Consider the following 18522-nt stretch of genomic DNA (forward strand, 5'->3'; position numbering starts at 1 on the left):
GGAACCAGATGACCACAAGGCCCAGTGCTAGCACCTGGCAAGTTGAAGCAGTTGTTGGGACTCTTGTAGCTCGCAGGCCTCCCCCATGCCTGCTATTTGCGTCTTTGAGCCTCCATTTCAATTTTTATATTTTTAAGAAACAAAATTTGAATTCCATTTAAGAGCTTTCATTTACCGTTAGGTGGGTGTTACTGATTTTTAAATGTCAAATAACAGCAAAAAGCACAAAAACAAATAAACAACAACCCAAAAGGAATACAGGGTATTGACAAGAGAAATAAAAAATCAGTTAAGTGTTTTACAGCAAATATAGGGGCTGCCCCGCTTTTCACTGCAGTTGCCATCCTCACATACCCCTTTGCCAACCGCCCTTCCCTCACACCTCATCAACCCCTTTCCCTTTACATTTTACCCATCCCCTCACCTATTCCCCACAACTTGCCCTAGCTCCTTCCCCAAGCCCCACTTGCTTTTAAAGGAGGGGAAAGTAGCATGCTGCAAAATGTATTTGGAGGGCTCCGTCAGGCCCCCAAACATGGAGTTAATGACCCCTGGAGTAAAGGGTTAACTAAAAACTTTTACCATGTGATTCATCAGATTGTTTTCCTTGGGACTCCACACTTCCGTACCTATCTATTGCAAAAGAGCAGATGTGGAGGAAGCAGAGACCTATGACCCCTTAAATACATGTATATGAGACTAGTGAGTCTGCTTTGCTTTCAGAGGTGACATCAGCCGCTGCCAGTAAGAAAGGTAAGTGAAAAAAGACCTGCCTGTATGTATAATGCAGATCAGTTAGGGGAGATATTGAACATGATACATTTCAAGAAATTTGAATGTGGAGTGCACCATCTTGTACTATTTTTCATTCAACAATATGCCTTGGGTGGGCTGTGGGGATATTCTCCAGTACAGGGGAACCTCGGTTTTTGAACGTGTTCGCTGCCAAATGTTTTGCAAACCGAACGCTGAAAACCCGGAAGTGAATGCTTCTGTTTTCAAACACGCCTTGGAAGTCAAACGGCTCAATTTTCTCAATTTTCACCATAGACTTTGCCAACAGCCCTTTGATCCTCGGTTTTCGAACATTTCGGAAGTTGAACGGTCTTCCAGAACAGATTACATTTGAAAACCGAGGTTCCATTGTATTTGTTAAAATTTGGTGCTAGTACAGTACATACAATAAGTATATACTTATTGGCCACTGATTTGCGATTTTGTTAGGCGGGTGATTTTATTACTGATTTCAGGTTTGTCACCATGTTTGGGTTTTTTTCTTTAAAAAAAAATGATGGTGGTTTAGAAAAATAATGAGATAAATAATAAGAACTTGCACAAACAGATCCTGTGAATGAGCCTGGATAGCTCAGTTGGTTAGACCATGGTGCTGATAACACCAAGGTTGCAGGTTCGATCCCTGTATGGACCAGCTGCATATTCCTGCATTGCAGGGGGTTGGACTAGATGATCCTCAGGGTCCCTTCCAACTCTACAGTTCTATGATTCTATGTATAGAATGGGTGCGGCAGAAGGGAAAAACCAAATAGAAATTTGTAGCTGATTTCAGCAGTGCTATGCGTATTTGGTTATTGGTCTCTATTCAAATGTGGTAGTGGTGTTGCATTTTCCTTACAAAATACTGACAGAGTGCTTTCTTTGCAGCACTCTGTACAACTGTAGCATCAGAGTCTTCTGAAACCTTCTGAAACAGTGACCTAGATCATGCTTCAGTATAAAGCTTGGGCTGTCACTCTGATCCTTCTCCTTGCAAATACCCTTACTGGTAAGATCTAAAGTGCTTTGATATGGCTTCAGATATGCTTTGCTTGCTGAATATAGGTTCCTGCTATCACCATACCTGGTTATACTGTTGAACTAAACACGAGTCAAAAAGTCATTGGGAAAAGGGGGGATAATCTTGAGTTCTTCAAAGTCAAATAATTGCAACTCCAAATACTCCACTGTCCTTAGACACTGGAGAGAGTATTTATTATTAAATCTGACAAATGATTAATTACTTTAAAAATGTAGTTATTCATCTAGTAGGCTGATTCATTTAGGTACTGAAAGGGCCACATTGCATTTCTTTTCATCAGATACTGTGCATTTGATGAATGTTGTATCTTGCCATCCTATACAAGATGAAACCCTAGTCCCAGGCTTATGTGGAGGTTTTCTCATAGACTGACAGACACGCCCGATCAATTGGGGCAACTGGTTTGAGTACAATCTTTAACTCACAGTGAAAATGTTAGTGAATTTTGCCAGCTAATAAATTAAAGCTCGTGGCTTTAAATTCTCACCCCCACCCTTTGCTCAGAAACAAATTCTGCATAATAGCAGATTCAGAAATGCCATAGTGCAAGGGATCTATCATTCCCCCTATGCTATTTATGGATCTTGACAATGCTGTGTAAACATGTGTGTGTACACACACACACACACACACACACACACACAAAAGATATGTGCCTTGCTTCTGAAGTTCTTAGGCAATACCTGTATCCAGCTGGACACTAAATTACAGAAGAGAATTTAAATTCATTTTCCCCTCCCCTCCCCTCTCCAGAAGTTGATGCTAAAGCCATCTCAAAGAGGCATGTCCGTAATGATTGGATGGTCATACCTGATGCAATTGCATTTTATGTGTTCGATGCTGTGAACAAAGTGTCTCCTAAAACTGCTGAGTTCTTGTATGGTGCTTTCCAGAATCCAATCATTCTTGAGACAAGGTATGTATGGTGATGATGACACATTTCTGTCATTGGTGGCGGTGGTTCAATTGTGGAGGTTCAAGCTACAGGAACAAGATTATAGAAATAAACCAGCTTTACAGTGAAAATATGTACTTGGGATATTGTTAAGTTGTGGGTGAACATATCAGACGACACAGCGATTTCTCCAAAGCAGCTCTTTATTTGTAAGCTGGAACAGAACTGAACTGAAGGGCTCAGTCAACTTGCTTATATAGAGCTCCAGAACCTCGTTACTGTAACAACTTTCTAAAACTATCCAATCACTGAACGTCACTTTCGATCCTTCATTTGCATAACTATCTACAGTATCCCCCTGCTGGCCCAGGGTGAGAACTTCAGTACATAACAGATATATTTCTCCCCCACTAAAGTGTGGACAATGTGTGTTTGTACACGACTGGCTTACAAAAAAATGCTACGTGTGCAAACTTTTCTCTTTCAGCATTGCACTGCTTTTGGCTAAGGGTATTGGCAAACTCCAGTGGGTGGTATAATTGGTAGCATATTGGCAGAGGTGGGATTCACCCACTGTGTGTTTTGCCCGTCCTGGGAGGCCAGGTACAACCTAGAACCTGCAAAGCACTTGAAAGTAGGGATGGGGGACAAATTCAATTCAGTTTAAATTTAAAGCCAAACCTATCAAATCCACACTTTCCAGAACAGTGCAGTATGCAGACTGAAATACTGCTAACCTTCAAAACTCCCATTTTGCAATGCACTTCTCCAGCCAACCAGTACCTACAAAAATGCATATCTCAGGGGAAAGTGTGCATAAGAATGGAGGTATTAGTGAAAATAACATACAAAAAATGTGTTATGTTAGGGAAAATTGCTTCCAAAAATGTGTGCATTAGTCAAAATGACATATAAAAAATGTATGTGTTGGGATAAATTTTCACTAAATTGCTGGTGAATTATTTTTTTAAAAATTGCTGCAGAAATTTGGAGAACTGAATTTAAGATTGGAAAAATGAGAAGTCGAGACAACTGCAGTTAGCAGGTCCTTCCATCCATACCAGAATGGGTTTCATATGAATGCCTGCTACCTCCTCCCACCCCATCTTCAGGCTGCTACCAGATGCAGACAAGGATGGCTCGAACAAGAGCCTCCTCCCTTGCATTTTTTTGACATCTAGCCTGGTGAAGAGTTATAGTGAACATAAAAGCTTGTTGTGGCATTCTGGTTGGCTTAATAAAGGATAAGAGCTGTAGAGTTTCCTGGGAGCTCTGGAGAACATGGGTGGCCCTCTGTAAACTGAATGAGGGAGCAATATATTTTGGGAGGGTTCAGGTTGTGAAGCTTCCACCCATGCCCAGCCTATATATGTGTGAGCCATAAGCCCTGCATCACAAAAATGCCACAAGCCTCCAGTGTCTTCCTCCCAAAGGAAACAGATTTAGGGTATGCGGTGAATCCCTGGAAAGCATAAAAATACTGTGTATGAAATGTTGTCTAGCATCTCATCATTACAGGTTTCTATTTCCTTGCAGGAACTTCTTGATAAAGACAACAACTGAAATCAATCGAGCATTTCAACAACTGGTGGAGAATATACATGGTTTATGGACAAAGGAAGAAGCAGAACCAGCACAGCACTAGGACCTAAACGAATCTGTGGAGTGGCCTCTTCCTTGTATTCATCAGTGGATCATAATGTGCAGAGGGTTATCTTGGTATAGTTTTTATTATTATCATTGCATTTTATACTGTATATAAAACAGATAACAATTCTAACAGCCGACAAAAAATTAAAGATGAAAAACAAAACTATAAAATAGGCATATGGAATGAGTAATTGGACATGAGTTAAATTAACAAAGTCCAAGTAAAGACTATCAAATTTACCAGATCATTAAGTTTAGTTTCAGATTTGCCAGGCTTGTGATGAAGGTTATCTTGAAAATGATGCTTCCACTGTATATGTCATAAAGGAATGCCAAATCATATAAAATGTGTCTGGAGGTTCTAGCACTCATCGAAATCTCAAATTATACTTGATTTCCTCCTTTATAGCCATATTCTAGAGTGAATGGTACCAAGCGTCCAGTGTAAGATCATATATAAGACCAGTTCTTTTGACCGTATATTTACATCATCAAAAAATCTTCAGTCACATGACTTCCAGTGCCTCACGAAGCATCGCAAGTCATGTCCAAGGCTTTGCAGGGCCTTGGAGGTGGAGTCTGAGGTCTTGCAGGGCCTTGGTCATGACTTCCATGGTTCCCAGGCACCGCTGCAGAGCTCACAACGTAATGTCATGGCTCAATGTGAGGTCAGGATGTCACATTATGTCGTAGACCGCTGGGCACCCATAATCTAGGGCCCATGTTGGCACCCCTGGATCCAACAGAAGTCAAGCATGGCTCTCTCTCTCTTCCCATCCTGCTTCCAACTTCTAACTTTTAGCTCCCATAACCCAACTCTCACTCCTGGCCTTTGTCTTTGTAAATACCAGCAGTTTGGGGAGAGGGTCCCACCTATTTGTCATCTCGCACAGAGCCACTTCCTTTGTTACCTTAATGACCCATACTTCAACAATTACCTCATCAGGAAGTTAGCCTGGCTTTTCCAGGAATTGAAATTGGATCCAGGAATTTGAAAGGCACTCAAGCGTACAGCCTTTGTCTCCTAAACTCAGAACAGTACAATTTAGAAACAAATCCTTTTCCCTCTCTACCCATTGTGTTTAATAAATTGTGTTAAAGGTCTCAAAGCTTGTGTTTTTACATGTTCTTTTATAATAAAACTATCAATTTGATGGAAATAAATCCAGTTTGTGTTAAGATTTGACGAAGTTAATTTTATTTGGTTACTGGCTATAGGCTATAGATAATTTGTATAAAAAAATTGTAATGTGTATACAAGATTTGCAGTATTCAAATTGCGTATCTCTCCCTTGCTGGGAAAAAAAATCTGGGTGAGTTGATAGTGGAATTAATGAAAAAACAATAGGTGCAAATTTAGGTTGCCATGTTTTCCATATCTGAATAGTGCAATTAGTAAATGGATTTGGTATAGAGTTCATTAGATCTGGTTTAAGATTCTCCTAGCAAGAAATGTTTAGATAGTTTGATTTCCCAGTGTTTATTCGGTTTCTCTTTGATTATATATCATAACGAGCTCAGTTGAAATGCAGAGTAGTAGAAATATAAATTAGGTATACCCCATCCATCGAACTGAGCTCTGCGAAATACAGTAAAAAGTATTGACTTAGTCTAGGTTTTTTTCTTTTGCAAAATAAAATTATTATTTTAAGTTGGTATGTTTTCCCATGCTGCCACCAGAGGGAGGAAGTAGCCATTCTTCAGCAAACACAGGTTATGAAGTCTTCCCACAAGTCAACGATCGTGAATTATCGCAAGTAGCACAGCATATGTGTAGCTCCGAACTCTTTGGAAGAAGAGTGTGCTTTTAAAAATGAAGTAAATAATTTGAATGCCTCCACATAATAAAATGTTATATATTACTCACAATTATTAGGATTCGGCAGAGAATTTAGCAGTTTCCAGCATCTCCTGCAACAGCTTCCTTTGTGAAATGTGCTGCATGGCTGTAGAAAAACCAAATTAATAATGGATACAATGTCACTTACATCTGTATACAGGGACCTATATTTTGGTCCTGTGGGGCAAACCACCTTCAGGATACAGCCCACAAATCAGTTAGAAATGTGATTGAAAATCTGCCTTGGGGAACTCTTTTTAGTGAAACATTTCTTTAAGATTTCCTTAAACTATAAAATGACTTTGCCACGGGTGTGCTTTTTTTTGTACTTGAAGGATTAGTGCACAGCATTTTTGTTAGTTTAAAATCTGTGGTGGATTCACCTTATAATCCATTTGCATGAGTCACAGCATATTTCTTCGACAGTAAAGGGAAAAGGACAGTTTTGGGTAACTCCTTCTGGTGTATTGTCATCAGTACAGCTACTGTATGAAACAAGTGAATTTTACATTCAGCAGGTTAAGTCAATTCAGTATTGGAAAGTTTTGGATATATTATTTTGCAAGAATGATGCAAATGCTGGTCTGCTTCAGTCTTTGTGTGAGGAAACTGGATGTGGAAAAAGAGATTCACCGTTCCGATCCTTTTCAGATCCCAGGAAATTCGTACCATTATGAATGTTAACTGCACTATCCAGATCCATTTGCTTCATCAAGTACATCTTCATTACACCACTGGTTCAAGTTTTGCTCGATTCATAGAGGGATCTTCCTTCCTTTCTGTGTGTTGATATGTATTGTTTGATACGGGACTTCTGGGGAAGTATAGGAATGATTGCATACATCAGGAAAGGAGCTCTATGACAGTTAGCAAGTCCCCTCCACTTTTCAATTTTCACACTCCTGAAAATTAAGCTGAAATATGCCCCACCCTTTGCCACCTGTAAATGAGGTTGTGAAATAGGGAAGGTTTGGCTCAGTCCTAGTATTACCCTGGGCATCAAAAGAGTTTGAAGAATGTAGAGACACTCAGCAAATCTGACAGGTCACTGCCAGAAACAGTTTTCTAGAACAGCGGTAGTGTCCACTGGGCCAGTTTCTTCAATGACAGGTGAATCTAGACCAGCAGATGCGTTCCTCATCTCACATTTGCCTGTGAAATGTTAGAGTAATACAGCAACACTGCCATCTTTGAATCTTGAAAGTTTTGGAGCAGCACAAATGACCGTAGCAATATTATTTTAAAATATTCCATGTACTGTTCACATGTAGTTCACTTGTCGTGATGAAAAAGAAAATACTGCACAAGAGGCTTCTCACTAAAAAAATTGTCTTTGAAAACAATTAGGGATAAAACCTAACATTTTTTTCTGGGTTGTTTTTTCTTTGGGAAAGGGGTGTTTTTCTGGTGTTTATTATGTGGCATCACTAACCTGCATCATGTAAGCCTTAGGAACTGAATCACTGCATACCTCACCCATTATATTGCCTCTTAAGAAAAGGTCATTCTCTAGTATTATTTGCAGTGTGGCAGTCAAAACACTCCACAAACAGGAATTGTCTATACATTGTACACGCTTCCTTCAGAATATTGTACAGAAGTAACTACCTTGATTTAATCTGTCTTAATCTTAAGAAGGACTGAATTATGATACACCATAAAGTATAAGAAGAGAGATTTCACAAATGGAGCAAGTAGTGTAGGGGAAAATACTGCACTGTATATATGTACTTTTTAAAACTTGTCTATAGATTGGCATTTGCTATTTTAGACTTCGGATTTTCCAATAATGTCCTTATTAAACGGCAAACTACCGGTATGTTTCTTGGTGATATACCAAACTCTGGCTGCCCTGTGGCTACAACATTCGTGTTCACACATATGCAAATTTGCCCATAAATAGAATCCGATTTAGCAGGCTTCAGTTTGTGGTAGAAGAAGTTCACCACATTCAAAAGGCAAAACATCAGTTACTTCCACTCTGACAGCAACATCAAGAGTATTAATCTGTTTTTTTCACCAAGTTGTTTTCCTTAGTAACATATTTGACTGCTTAAATAAATGTGTGTAAAGCCACTATCACTTGCCAAAAAGTAAGTACCGTTGATTTTAATTGCTCAAAATATTTGTGTATGTGTGTGCTGGAATTCTTTCTCAGCAATTAGTTTGAGCAATATCGTTATCAAGATGAAGAAAAGCGACACGTCTAGCATGTTTTCGCAAACCATACATTAACCAAGAGCAACCAAACATGGCATCAACACCAGGGAAAGAACTTCATCAGTTTGGGAACCCATGATCTACATGTATTTTACCATCACTTATCTCTACCCTGTTTTACCCTACAAAGGAATGCTTAACAAGCTAGAGGTTAAAATATAGGAAGCTACTTTATACCACATCAAACCATTAGTCCAGGCTTCCTCAACCTCTGCCCTCCAGATGTTTTTGGCCTACAACTCCCATGATCCCTAGCTAGCAGGACCAGTGGCCAGGAATGATGGAAATTGTAGCCCATCTGGAGGGGTGAGGTTGAGGAAGCCTGAACTAATGGTCATTCTCCTGGACTAATCTAGCTCAGTATTTACACAAAGTGGTAGCAATACTTCCAAGGTTTCTGAGAGGAATCTTCATCAGCCCTACTATGGATTCCAAGGATTGAAGCCAGGAACCCATTTCCCATAGAAAATATATATCCTATACTGAGCCACAGTCTTTCCTTTATTAAAAATATTATGTCTCATCTCTTAATCATAAGGATTCCTGAGACAGCAAACTGGATAAAGCCACCACATTAAAATCACTAGAAAAAAAATGTAAGCAGATTAAAATACCCAACAAAATTAAACAATAGCTGTAGCACCAAACTGTATTAAAGCCTGGGTGGGGGTAGAGGGAGCAGCATCTTTAGTTTATTTCTAAAATCTCTGGTAAGAGGCGGATTTAGGGGAGTGCGGCCAGTTCATTCACACTGGGCACTGAGCCGCAACAAAGACTTAGAAGAGAAGGTGAGAGTCAGGGGTGAGCACTGAATTTTGGCGTCACAGAGGGTGCCACTGAAATTTGAAAGCCGAAAGTCTGCCACTGATCTAGTAGAACATTCCAGAGGCACTGTTACTAGTTGCTGCATACCTCACCTCAGAAGGTGAGGGAAATCTGAGAAGGTCCTTTGAAGAAGATTATTAAAGATCAGGCTATCTTCGGATAGCCTGGTTCAAAGCCATTTAAGGCTTTAGTGTTCAAAATCAGGACAATTGGGGCCAGGAACAAAATAGTAGCTGGTTGAGAGTCTGACCTGACCTTAAACATTGGTAAGATCTAGAAACAAATTCAAGTCTTCTGAATGCCTATGTAGCAAAAACTGCATCATCCACAGAAGGGATGTATCTGCAGACACGGATTACTCTTAGGTACGGGGGGGGATGTGGATTAAAAGGAACCCCCAATCAGGTCTACCAAAACTCAATGGCACAGAATGTTGAGAAGAGTGACAGGGTAAAAACCTGGGTGGGAAAGATGTCTCCCAATGTCAGTTGCTGAGCATCAAAGTTGGTGGGGTATGGTTGCACCAGGTCTTTCTTGTGGTCTTCCCTCATTGACATCTGTTTGGACAGTATAACAACAGGATATTGCACTAGAGGGGCCTGATCTATGTTCTTAGTAAGGAGTGGCTAGAGCAGAACACACAGAGATGAAGAGGCATATCATTTGATGGATAGGTGATTTCCTGGTTCACACCGTGAAGTATTGTATGTATTGTATGTTCTCAGTAGAGAAATTAAAGAACTGAATGTGGCTGGGATTGGTCACAAATGTATCCCAAATACAGAGGGTAAGAAGAAGACTGGCCAGTGAGGACTAAGAATGTTCAGTGCGAATGGAATATTGACTGGTTTGGGAGAGGAGGAAAATCAGGCTGTGCATACATTACCATTTACTCCCACTCCAGTGCATGCCCACTGCTGGTGTCTGAGGAGGGCTGCACATGATGTAGTCCACAATACATATGTATCCTGCAGTTTATTGAGAAATACTGCCGTTTGATATACTTTCTCTCAATCCAGCATCTATCTGATTTGAAAACAGAAGCTATAATTAAGCTGTGGTTTGTATGTTTTAGACAGCCATTGCACATGCTCAGATGAGAGCTTCAGTGAATTGGAGTTTGATGTGGGGAAACAATCTGGTAATGGGCACCAGTTTATTGAAGGTTGCTGGGAATTGTAAATCTATGAGAGATAAACTACAGTGCCCCAGAATTCTTTGAGGGAAACAATGTGCTTTAAAGATATAGTGTGTGCACAACCTTGTTGGTAGCATAATTTAATAGTAGTTTTCATCCAGATCCAACCAATTTTCTATGCAGGAAGCACTGCTTGAGGAAAAATCTGGCACAATTATGTATGGTGATTTTTTTCACTGTCTCCTGTGTGAAAGCTGGGCCTGCCAGTTAATGTTGCCTGTGTTCCAGATACTGGTGCTGCTTATTCAGTGTTTGTGAGATCTGTAAAAGATGTGACCATAGAAAAATTCAAAGGTCTGTTTGCACTTGCCATGGACAGAGATACAGGTGTGCAGAATGCTTGACCACGTCAAGTGCTTTGATGGCTTGAGCTAAGCTGACAGAAAGAAATAGACCCATGCCAACTTGTGTATATTTTTTTACTTGTTTGTTTAGCTTTCTTTCTGTCGGCCTCTGGTGAAAGGGTACATGATGCAGGCACCATGCAGAAGCTAAGCAAGTTTGGGTCTGGTCAGCGGTGCTCTGCAGTCCCCAAGTATACTGCCTTAAGTTTCATGATGGAAGAAAAGTGTGAGGTAAAAATGTACTAAATACATCCACACCGGAGATTTAAAGTAGTTTAACCATCAGCTGTGCTCGCTTCGGCAGCACATATACTAAAATCTAACCATCAGCTCTTCTTCCCAGGGCACTCTGGGAATTACAGTGGTACCTCAGGTTACATACGCTTCAGGTTACATACACTTCAGGTTACAGACTCCACTAACCCAGAAATAGTGCTTCAGGTTAAGAACTTTGCTTCAGGATGAGAACAGAAATTGTGCTCTGGCAGCGCGGCGGCAGCAAGAGGCCCCATTAGCTAAAGTGGTGCTTCAGGTTAAGAACAGTTTCAGGTTAAGTACAGACCTCCAGAACAAGTTAAGTACTTAACCTGAGGTACCACTGTATTGTTCTGTGGGGATGATAGAAGGGGTCTCATAATGATTCTCAGCACCCTTGACATATTACAGCTCCCAGGATTCTTTGGGGGGAACCCTGACTGCTAAGGTGGCATAAAAGCACTTTTCACGTATAGTGAGGATAAGCCCACATACAACGCTTACCTGGGCTCTTGATTTAAAAAAAAGAAATCTTGCTTTTGAATAATGAATAACTGTGAGAACAAACCTATCGTGCAATGAGCGTTTCCTTAACTGGTAGAGAGATGAGTCAGTTTCTACACAGAGATGTTAGAGACAGCTCACTGCTTGGTAGCAACTGACTCAAATCAAACATTTTCCCACTACCCTTACAAACGTGCTGAAAACTCAGTATAAGTCAGTATACAGCAGCTTGGGGGAAGCCCGAAAGAGTTTCACTGACTTTTTAACCCCACACTTTTGTCCACATAAAAATGTGTAAGGCATTCCCACTGTCTAGAGCAGTAATTTATTTTCACATTACCGTATGAAAGGTGCTCTCGGATTGTGCAGAATAAGAATAGCTAAGGAGATGAAGACTGAACACTTACCCCTCAGGTTACTCCTGGAGGTAGGTAATTTCACTGGGGTGAGGAGCTCTTTAGAAGTTAATGTGTGTTTTTGTTGGGGAGGGTTCCTGATCATTCTGTTAAGTTGGGGGCCCTGTCCTTCTTGGGAAAAATAATGTTGATGACAACTAAATGGGGTGGTAGATTAGAGGTTTATAAAATGATCCCCACCCCACAAATAGCCCATTGGCTAAGTGTGCTCACTGGCCATAGAATGCTGACGAACTGTTGTAGGAAAGGGCCAAGTTCTACTTGTTTGTGTTATTGGTCCTCCAAACAATTATCAACAGCAACAAATCAGTTTGCCTAGCACAGTGCCAGCCTGAAGAATTCATTTGAAACCACTGATCAAGTTTCATTTCTAACCTAAAAAACAATAACAACAAGCTATTTAGTTTCACAGCTTGGTTTTACTTTATCTCAGCCTATGCCACATAATCTGTAATCTTATGTCATCAACATAAATAAGCATTATTTCCTGCCTGGTGAAAAATTTGGAGGTGGGGGGAGAGAGAGAGCTTATATCGTCTGAACACTTGAGGCTCCCATCCCAAGTATATTTACTTGCGAATAAGTCCCACTGATGGAAATAGGATTTAGGAAGTATGACTGGGCCTGGACTTCGTTAGAAGGCACCTTGTGTACACCTTCAAATTTCTTAACAGAGTTGTGACACTGAAAATTGGAAGTGTGTTATGTACAGAATAACCCCGAAGCACTAGAGAGGCATGACATTAAACTAAAAAAGGAACTGTTGCGCTAAATAATTTATTCTATCATGGGGTTTTAATGTCACCCATCACTAACTTTGCTACATGCCCTCATCAAGTACTTTTTCCTAACTGGAGAGTGTTCATATAAACGGTCTCTTGCTTGCCTAGTTGGCGGGGGAGAGAAAAACCCCTCTAACCTTTGCACAGATAGAATGTAGCCTAAAGGGCACTCAATTATTGCGCCACTTACTTTTGCCGCTACCTCTGACAACCGGTGGCATCATCCCCACCTCAAGGTTGCCCATCATGGGATGCAGTTATCAAATGATTTGCACTAAAGCTTGCTAGGAACAAGTATAATTGCTCATACTAAAACCAGGTGTGATCCATATCTGTCTCCATACTTAAGTGAAGTACATGAGTTCCTTCAAAGGTGGAAAACAGAAATAAAGGTAAATTGGGTACTCCTTACATTAACAGAGGTAGAAGTTAATTTGAGATTGTGTACTAGGTAAGAAATCAGTAGAAAGCAAATTGGTTAGCAGCTGGAGGCACTGGTCTCACGGAAAAAAGTCTAATCTTTGGGTGGTATCCTGTCGTCTTCCAGCTTGTGAAGGTTTGAACCCCTATTTCTCAGTTCCAAATACAGCATTCTGTCTCCTACACAACACTGGCAAGGTCTAGTAAATCTGTGTAAAAAATTATGAGCTAGAACTCTGTATTATGAACCACATATTCAGCAAGTTGAAGTTCCAGAATGTCTTAAAGGGGGATAAATAATGTCATTTGAAGTAGGTGTGAGTGTGTGTTAAAATAGAAAGGATATTTTAATTTAACTTGGATTATTTTTCATCATGATCATAATAATATTTTTAGAAATCTTCTACCCAGCAAATGCAGTGTTTCAGTTATATTTTATTTCAAGAGAAGAAAAGTAAATTCACAGAGTGATCAAATGAAATCAACATGCACACTTTTTTTAGTTCATATACTTAATTGTTTATTCTTCTTAGTGAAAAGAAAAATGCCAGTTTAAAAAACAACACTTTTTAAATTTACATTTGCAAAAAAAATTCATCAAACTGATTTCCAACGCTAATGTACAAATTTCTAAAACATGTTCACCTTTCCTAAAGTTTCAAAAATTAAAACTGCTGTTGAAGGGAGGCAGTGTTCAGTCTCTGAGAGGCAGATACGGTAAATTAAATAGCATAGTGCCCGGCATGCTCTGGTCCATAGGGTCACGAAGAGTCAGACACAACTAAACAACAATAACAAGTTCTTGTTCTGATGGTAAGTTGAATGAAAAAATATTAAAGAAACTCAATACTTAAAATTAGTGGTGAGCATAGGCGTATTTTATTCTAGAAATCAGTTATCCTCAATCATGAGTCATGCATGAGATCAAGAGAAATATCTAGTACTGATCTCCCAGCAACTGATCTAAGTCAACGGATTATAATTGTCTGAAGAGTTCTTGTGCTGAATAATTTTTATTCTTCCTGTGAAATTTTAACTGAATTTCCAATACTTTTTGTACCATTTTACACAAATGAGAATGAGATTTACAAAAGGAAAAAATATTTTATGTATATATTTCTTTAGAAATTCTTTCAAAAAACCCCTCTAAAATTATTATAACAGCATTATTTAAGGTTGTCATCCTATGTAGTCTTATCACGGCACAATGCAACTTACATTTTCAAGTATACATAGGATTGTGTTAAACTAAAATTTTACACGTAATAGTGCAAACACTGAGAGTTGAAAATGCAGATAAACAAAAAAGGTATAGATTTTAAAAGAATCCTGAAAAATTCAGTATTATAGCATTTAACAAGAAAAGATGCAGAATATAACAAAAAATGCATTCTAAACTAATTTTTCTTTTTAATAAGATTTTATAAAAGAGGCAGGTATGAATTGGTTTGGTTGCTCTGAGTTTGTAATATTGTACTTCTTATGGAACAGCAGAATATTGACCTAAGGTTTTCCACGGTTTGTTTCTTATTGGTTGGTAAGCCTCTTGGTGTAATTGCCAAATAACCTTCAAGTCTGCTAATATTACAGACTATATTCCAATTGAACTTTGTAATTGGCTACATGGTTTAAGATAAGAAACATGCCATTTTATGAAATACAATTTACTGTCATATTACAGTCAATTAACTTTTTTGATTTGTTCTAATCTTTTCATTTTCTTACATTTCCATTACCTCTTGATCTTACTCTTGACATGAAGACACTGGATCTTTCAGAATTATGACTCTTGTCAGAATGATACTGACCTCCTCCTCTTCCTAGAAACATCTTCCCTGTGGGCAAACGCAGTCAAGGAGTAGCTAAGGTGAGTGTCTGAGCTATCAGAACTGGTTCCAAAGTTGTTGGCCTTTGAGCACGGAGCTATACATTGCTTCACTGCCCTACGGATGTAGTCATCAAAGAAGTAATAGATGAAAGGGTTTGTGCAGCTGTTGGCAAACGCAAATGGGCCACTCAGTTCCATACCGATATGGGCAACTTTGTAGGGAAGGCAGTAAGGTGGCTTCAGTTTCTGGATAGCAGACATCAGAGCTACAAACTTAAAAATGTTGAAAGGAGCCCAAGATAAAACAAAAATGATCACTACAGTGAAGACAATTTTGATGGATTTCTTCAGCTTTTTATCATGTTTTCCAGATTTCTGATAATGCACACAGAGTTTCTTGGTGATGGAGCAATAAAAAGTCAAGATGATGAACAGAGGAACAAAGAACGCCAAAATTAGAAGCAGCAGCGACCCAATCCGGTGAGTGGATGTGATTTCCTTGTCCACACAATATGTGCTGTTGTCATATCTCCTCAGCTCTCTGGACAGAAGGGTAGGCAACCCAAGTAGGCAGGACAGAATCCAGACACAAGTGCAAAGGATGATGGAATACAGCTTTGTTCTGATCCTCCTAGCCACTGATGGGTACATGATTGCCAGGTACCGATCGCTACTCATGCAAGTGAGGAGAAAGACAGTGCAGTACATGTTGACTGAGATGGTGTAGGAGCTGCCTTTGCAGAGAAAAGAGCCGGATCTCCAAAGTCCCGAGGTCCTCTCTTTGTCTACCCAAAAGGGTAGCGTGATAAGGAATATAAAATCAGACACTGCCAAGTTGACAATGAAGATATCAATTAGCCTCTGAACCCGTCGTTTGAAGATTAGCGCTCCTATTAGAAGGGCATTGCCAGCAATCCCCACCAGGAATACAATGGTATAGAGAGCAGGCAGGAAAATGTGTTTGTAAGGCAACTCCACAGCTGAGCAGTTATCTTCAGGAGGATCTGTGTAGAAATAGTAATCATAGCTAGAAGTTGATTTCTCCATCTCAAAAATGATTTGTGCGAAGAAGCTTTCAGCACTTTTATGTTCTTTTTGGCACTACAGATGACAGTTCTCTTCTTTTTTTCCTTTCAGTTTCTTCCAGATGATAAGAAAAATCTGACGTACAACCTATTAATCTCTGACTAGGCATTTAAATGTCTAGCACAGAATGGGAGGGCCTGGTTTGATTTGACGAACCAGCATGCTTATACAGGCAGCTTTGACCATAAAATATGGTAGGGTGGGTTTCCTTGAAATTCTGGGAAGTGGGGAGGGGAGAGGTTTAAGTTTCTTTGTAAATACAATTTATTAGTTGAGGTTTTTGAGGTTATAGATGGTTAGCAGAAGTAAGAAAGTGGTGAATTCAGTTCGTCAGGGTGGGTTGTTATTTAAATAACCGTTAGCTTGTCTAATCTGTGTTTCTAAACTTGGGAGGGTTCCACTCCCGCAAGCTTTACCAATTGACATGTTGCTGTTATTTGAAGTTGCTGTTATTCTGACAGCAGCAAAATCTTGTGTACAAAGATGTGCTTTAAAACTTCTACCTGACCTTTAATGTCAAATTTTATTCTATATTGCTGTTAAAAACAGTATCTTGCTCCTATATCTTTTCTGAAGCATTTAAACACTCTTTTCTTAACCTCAAGTTTTGGTCCACCCTGCGGCAGAACCAGAAAAAATATATATGAGGGTCTCAGGAGAAGGAAAATGAATTTATGGGATAGTAGAGCTTTGCCCCACAGATTAAGACTTCTCATTGAGAAACAGAAGGATATTTTGCATTCATGCTACAATCATAAACAGATTTTATTTGAAAAAGTCCTATTCATTTTTATGGGCTCAGCTTTCACAAAAGAATGCTTAGGACTGCAACCTTGTTTTAAACTCTGTTTAATTTGTATGTGAACTGTCTTTTCTTTGAGTGAGAGAGGGAGAGACTATGGCAGTGGTTCTCAAAGGGTGTGGTGTGCCACAATTGTGTGGCAGAAGAGGATAGCAAATGTGGCAGGAAAATTCAAGGACAATCAAAAAAACATTTAAGCATTTCAGTGTAGGATAGTATCATTTGGAGGGGGGTATACAACCAGAAACAGTATCCAATGCCTTTCTTCAGGAGCACTGGTTATTCTTCTACAGTTCTCCATGACATATTGTTGTGAACAGAGATTTTCAATTGTGAGAAATATGAAAGATCAGAAAATAGAAGCTTTTTTGTTGACAGAGCTATATCTTGGCCCCTTGCACCCTTGGCAAGGAAGTATATTGGCACCCGCTCCCCATTTGCACAAGCAAATTTTTATTCTGAACGTGTGGCCCAGAGAAAAACAATTGAGAACCACTGGGCTACTTCTCTACAGAGCCATCTATGCCTTTACTTGAACTACGCTTCATAGCAACTGGGGACACATGTATTGTAATTTGTTACTCCAAGAATGCCACTTTATTGAACCTATCTAAAAGTTCTAGCCAGATTCCCAATAAAATTGTAAATAAAATTGTGCCAAGGTAAAACCTGTTATGCCACATCTCCTCTTGCATTATCAGGGAGATGTCATCTCTATTCCTGTCATGCGAGACTAGCTAGATTATGGTAAGCATATGAGTACTCAGTGAAAGCCCATCAAATTCCAAAATATCGTAAGAAGATAAACCCTAGCAACCTGGTATGTCATTTCTCTCTCACACTGAGTTCTCTGAGAGCTGAAGAAAGACCAGCAATCAGTAGTAGAACACAGCTTTGGTGAGTATGGTAGTCCTCTATGTGCATACTGAGGTCTATGGGCCTTGCTCTTAGGTAGGGATGAATGAATTTGTCAGTTTTGGTTTTCTTTTTCTCATTTTTACTGCCTTAATTTCAGCTCCACACATTTTCACACTAGTTTGCAAAAAAAAAAAAAAAGTCCATCAGCATTTTGATGTGAATTTATCCAAATGCAGTACTGTATATGCTTTTGTAAAATATATTTTGCCCAATATCCTCTCAACATAATGCATTTTATATATTATATGTGACTTGATTATATTATATTGCATTATAAACTTGATAGGCACGAGCTTCAGGGGTGCGGTAAGTAACAACAATTTTAAAGCATTCTATAAATATATTTTATATGTTCTTATGAAGTGCAATAAAGTGACGTCTTTTACATGCCAGTACAGTTGCTACCTTAAAAAAAACCACACACAACACTGGCAGAGTTCCTATGCCAGGAGTTCAACAGGTGAACATGTTTCCAAAGGAATGAGAGATGCTTGTGTTTTGGTGAAACTCCAACCTTACGCCCTTAAGGTTGCAGCCCTTACCTGGGAGTAAGCCCCCTTTGATTTAATTTATGTTACTTTTGAGTAGATAAGTACAGAAAGGCTAGCACTATATATAAGGCACTGGAACCATGGCAGGAAGAGGCACGGCGGCAACTGCACGCTGAACCGAATTAAGAACTGAAAGCAGTTTGTCCATTGCACTACAGCCCTTGCTCCCAAG

The 18522-nt window shown here is 39.5% G+C and overlaps 2 protein-coding genes across 3 annotated transcripts; one reads left to right on the plus strand and one right to left on the minus strand.

The window, feature by feature from the left end:
* Positions 1-190: 190 nt before the first annotated feature.
* Positions 191-8020, plus strand: LOC310843816 (apovitellenin-1-like). Of its 2 annotated transcripts, none has more exons than XM_083737586.1 (4): positions 191-1347; positions 1516-1783; positions 2570-2732; positions 4248-8020. In XM_083737586.1, the coding sequence occupies exons 2-4, from the start codon at positions 1723-1725 to the stop codon at positions 4354-4356; spliced, it is 333 nt and encodes a 110-aa protein (XP_083593712.1). In that variant the 5' UTR covers positions 191-1347; positions 1516-1722; the 3' UTR covers positions 4357-8020. The 2 variants fall into 2 exon arrangements, with proteins under 2 accessions (XP_083593712.1, XP_083593711.1); XM_083737585.1 differs by having other exon boundaries at positions 583-753; positions 1663-1783.
* A 6261-nt stretch (positions 8021-14281) lies between these two features.
* Positions 14282-16516, minus strand: GPR15 (G protein-coupled receptor 15). The gene has a single exon (XM_083737151.1). The coding sequence runs from the start codon at positions 16038-16040 to the stop codon at positions 14958-14960; it is 1083 nt and encodes a 360-aa protein (XP_083593277.1). The 5' UTR covers positions 16041-16516; the 3' UTR covers positions 14282-14957.
* Between the last annotated feature and the right edge of the window lie 2006 nt (positions 16517-18522).

Source organism: Podarcis gaigeae (assembly GCF_964106915.1).
Source record: "Podarcis gaigeae genome assembly, chromosome: 4".
In the NCBI taxonomy this organism is placed as follows: Eukaryota; Metazoa; Chordata; class Lepidosauria; order Squamata; family Lacertidae; genus Podarcis; species Podarcis gaigeae.

What these genes read in the sequence shown, in the direction of transcription:
- LOC310843816 (XM_083737586.1), top strand. Translation starts at nt 1,723, where the DNA reads ATGCTTCAGTATAAAGCTTGGGCTGTCACTCTGATCCTTCTCCTTGCA. An exon ending in CCTTGCAAATACCCTTACTG is followed by an intron (nt 1,784 to 2,569) that starts GTAAGATCTAAA and finishes TCCCCTCTCCAG; the next exon opens with AAGTTGATGCTAAAGCCATC. An exon ending in CCAATCATTCTTGAGACAAG is followed by an intron (nt 2,733 to 4,247) that starts GTATGTATGGTG and finishes ATTTCCTTGCAG; the next exon opens with GAACTTCTTGATAAAGACAA.
- GPR15 (XM_083737151.1), bottom strand. Translation starts at nt 16,040, where the DNA reads ATGGAGAAATCAACTTCTAGCTATGATTACTATTTCTACACAGATCCT.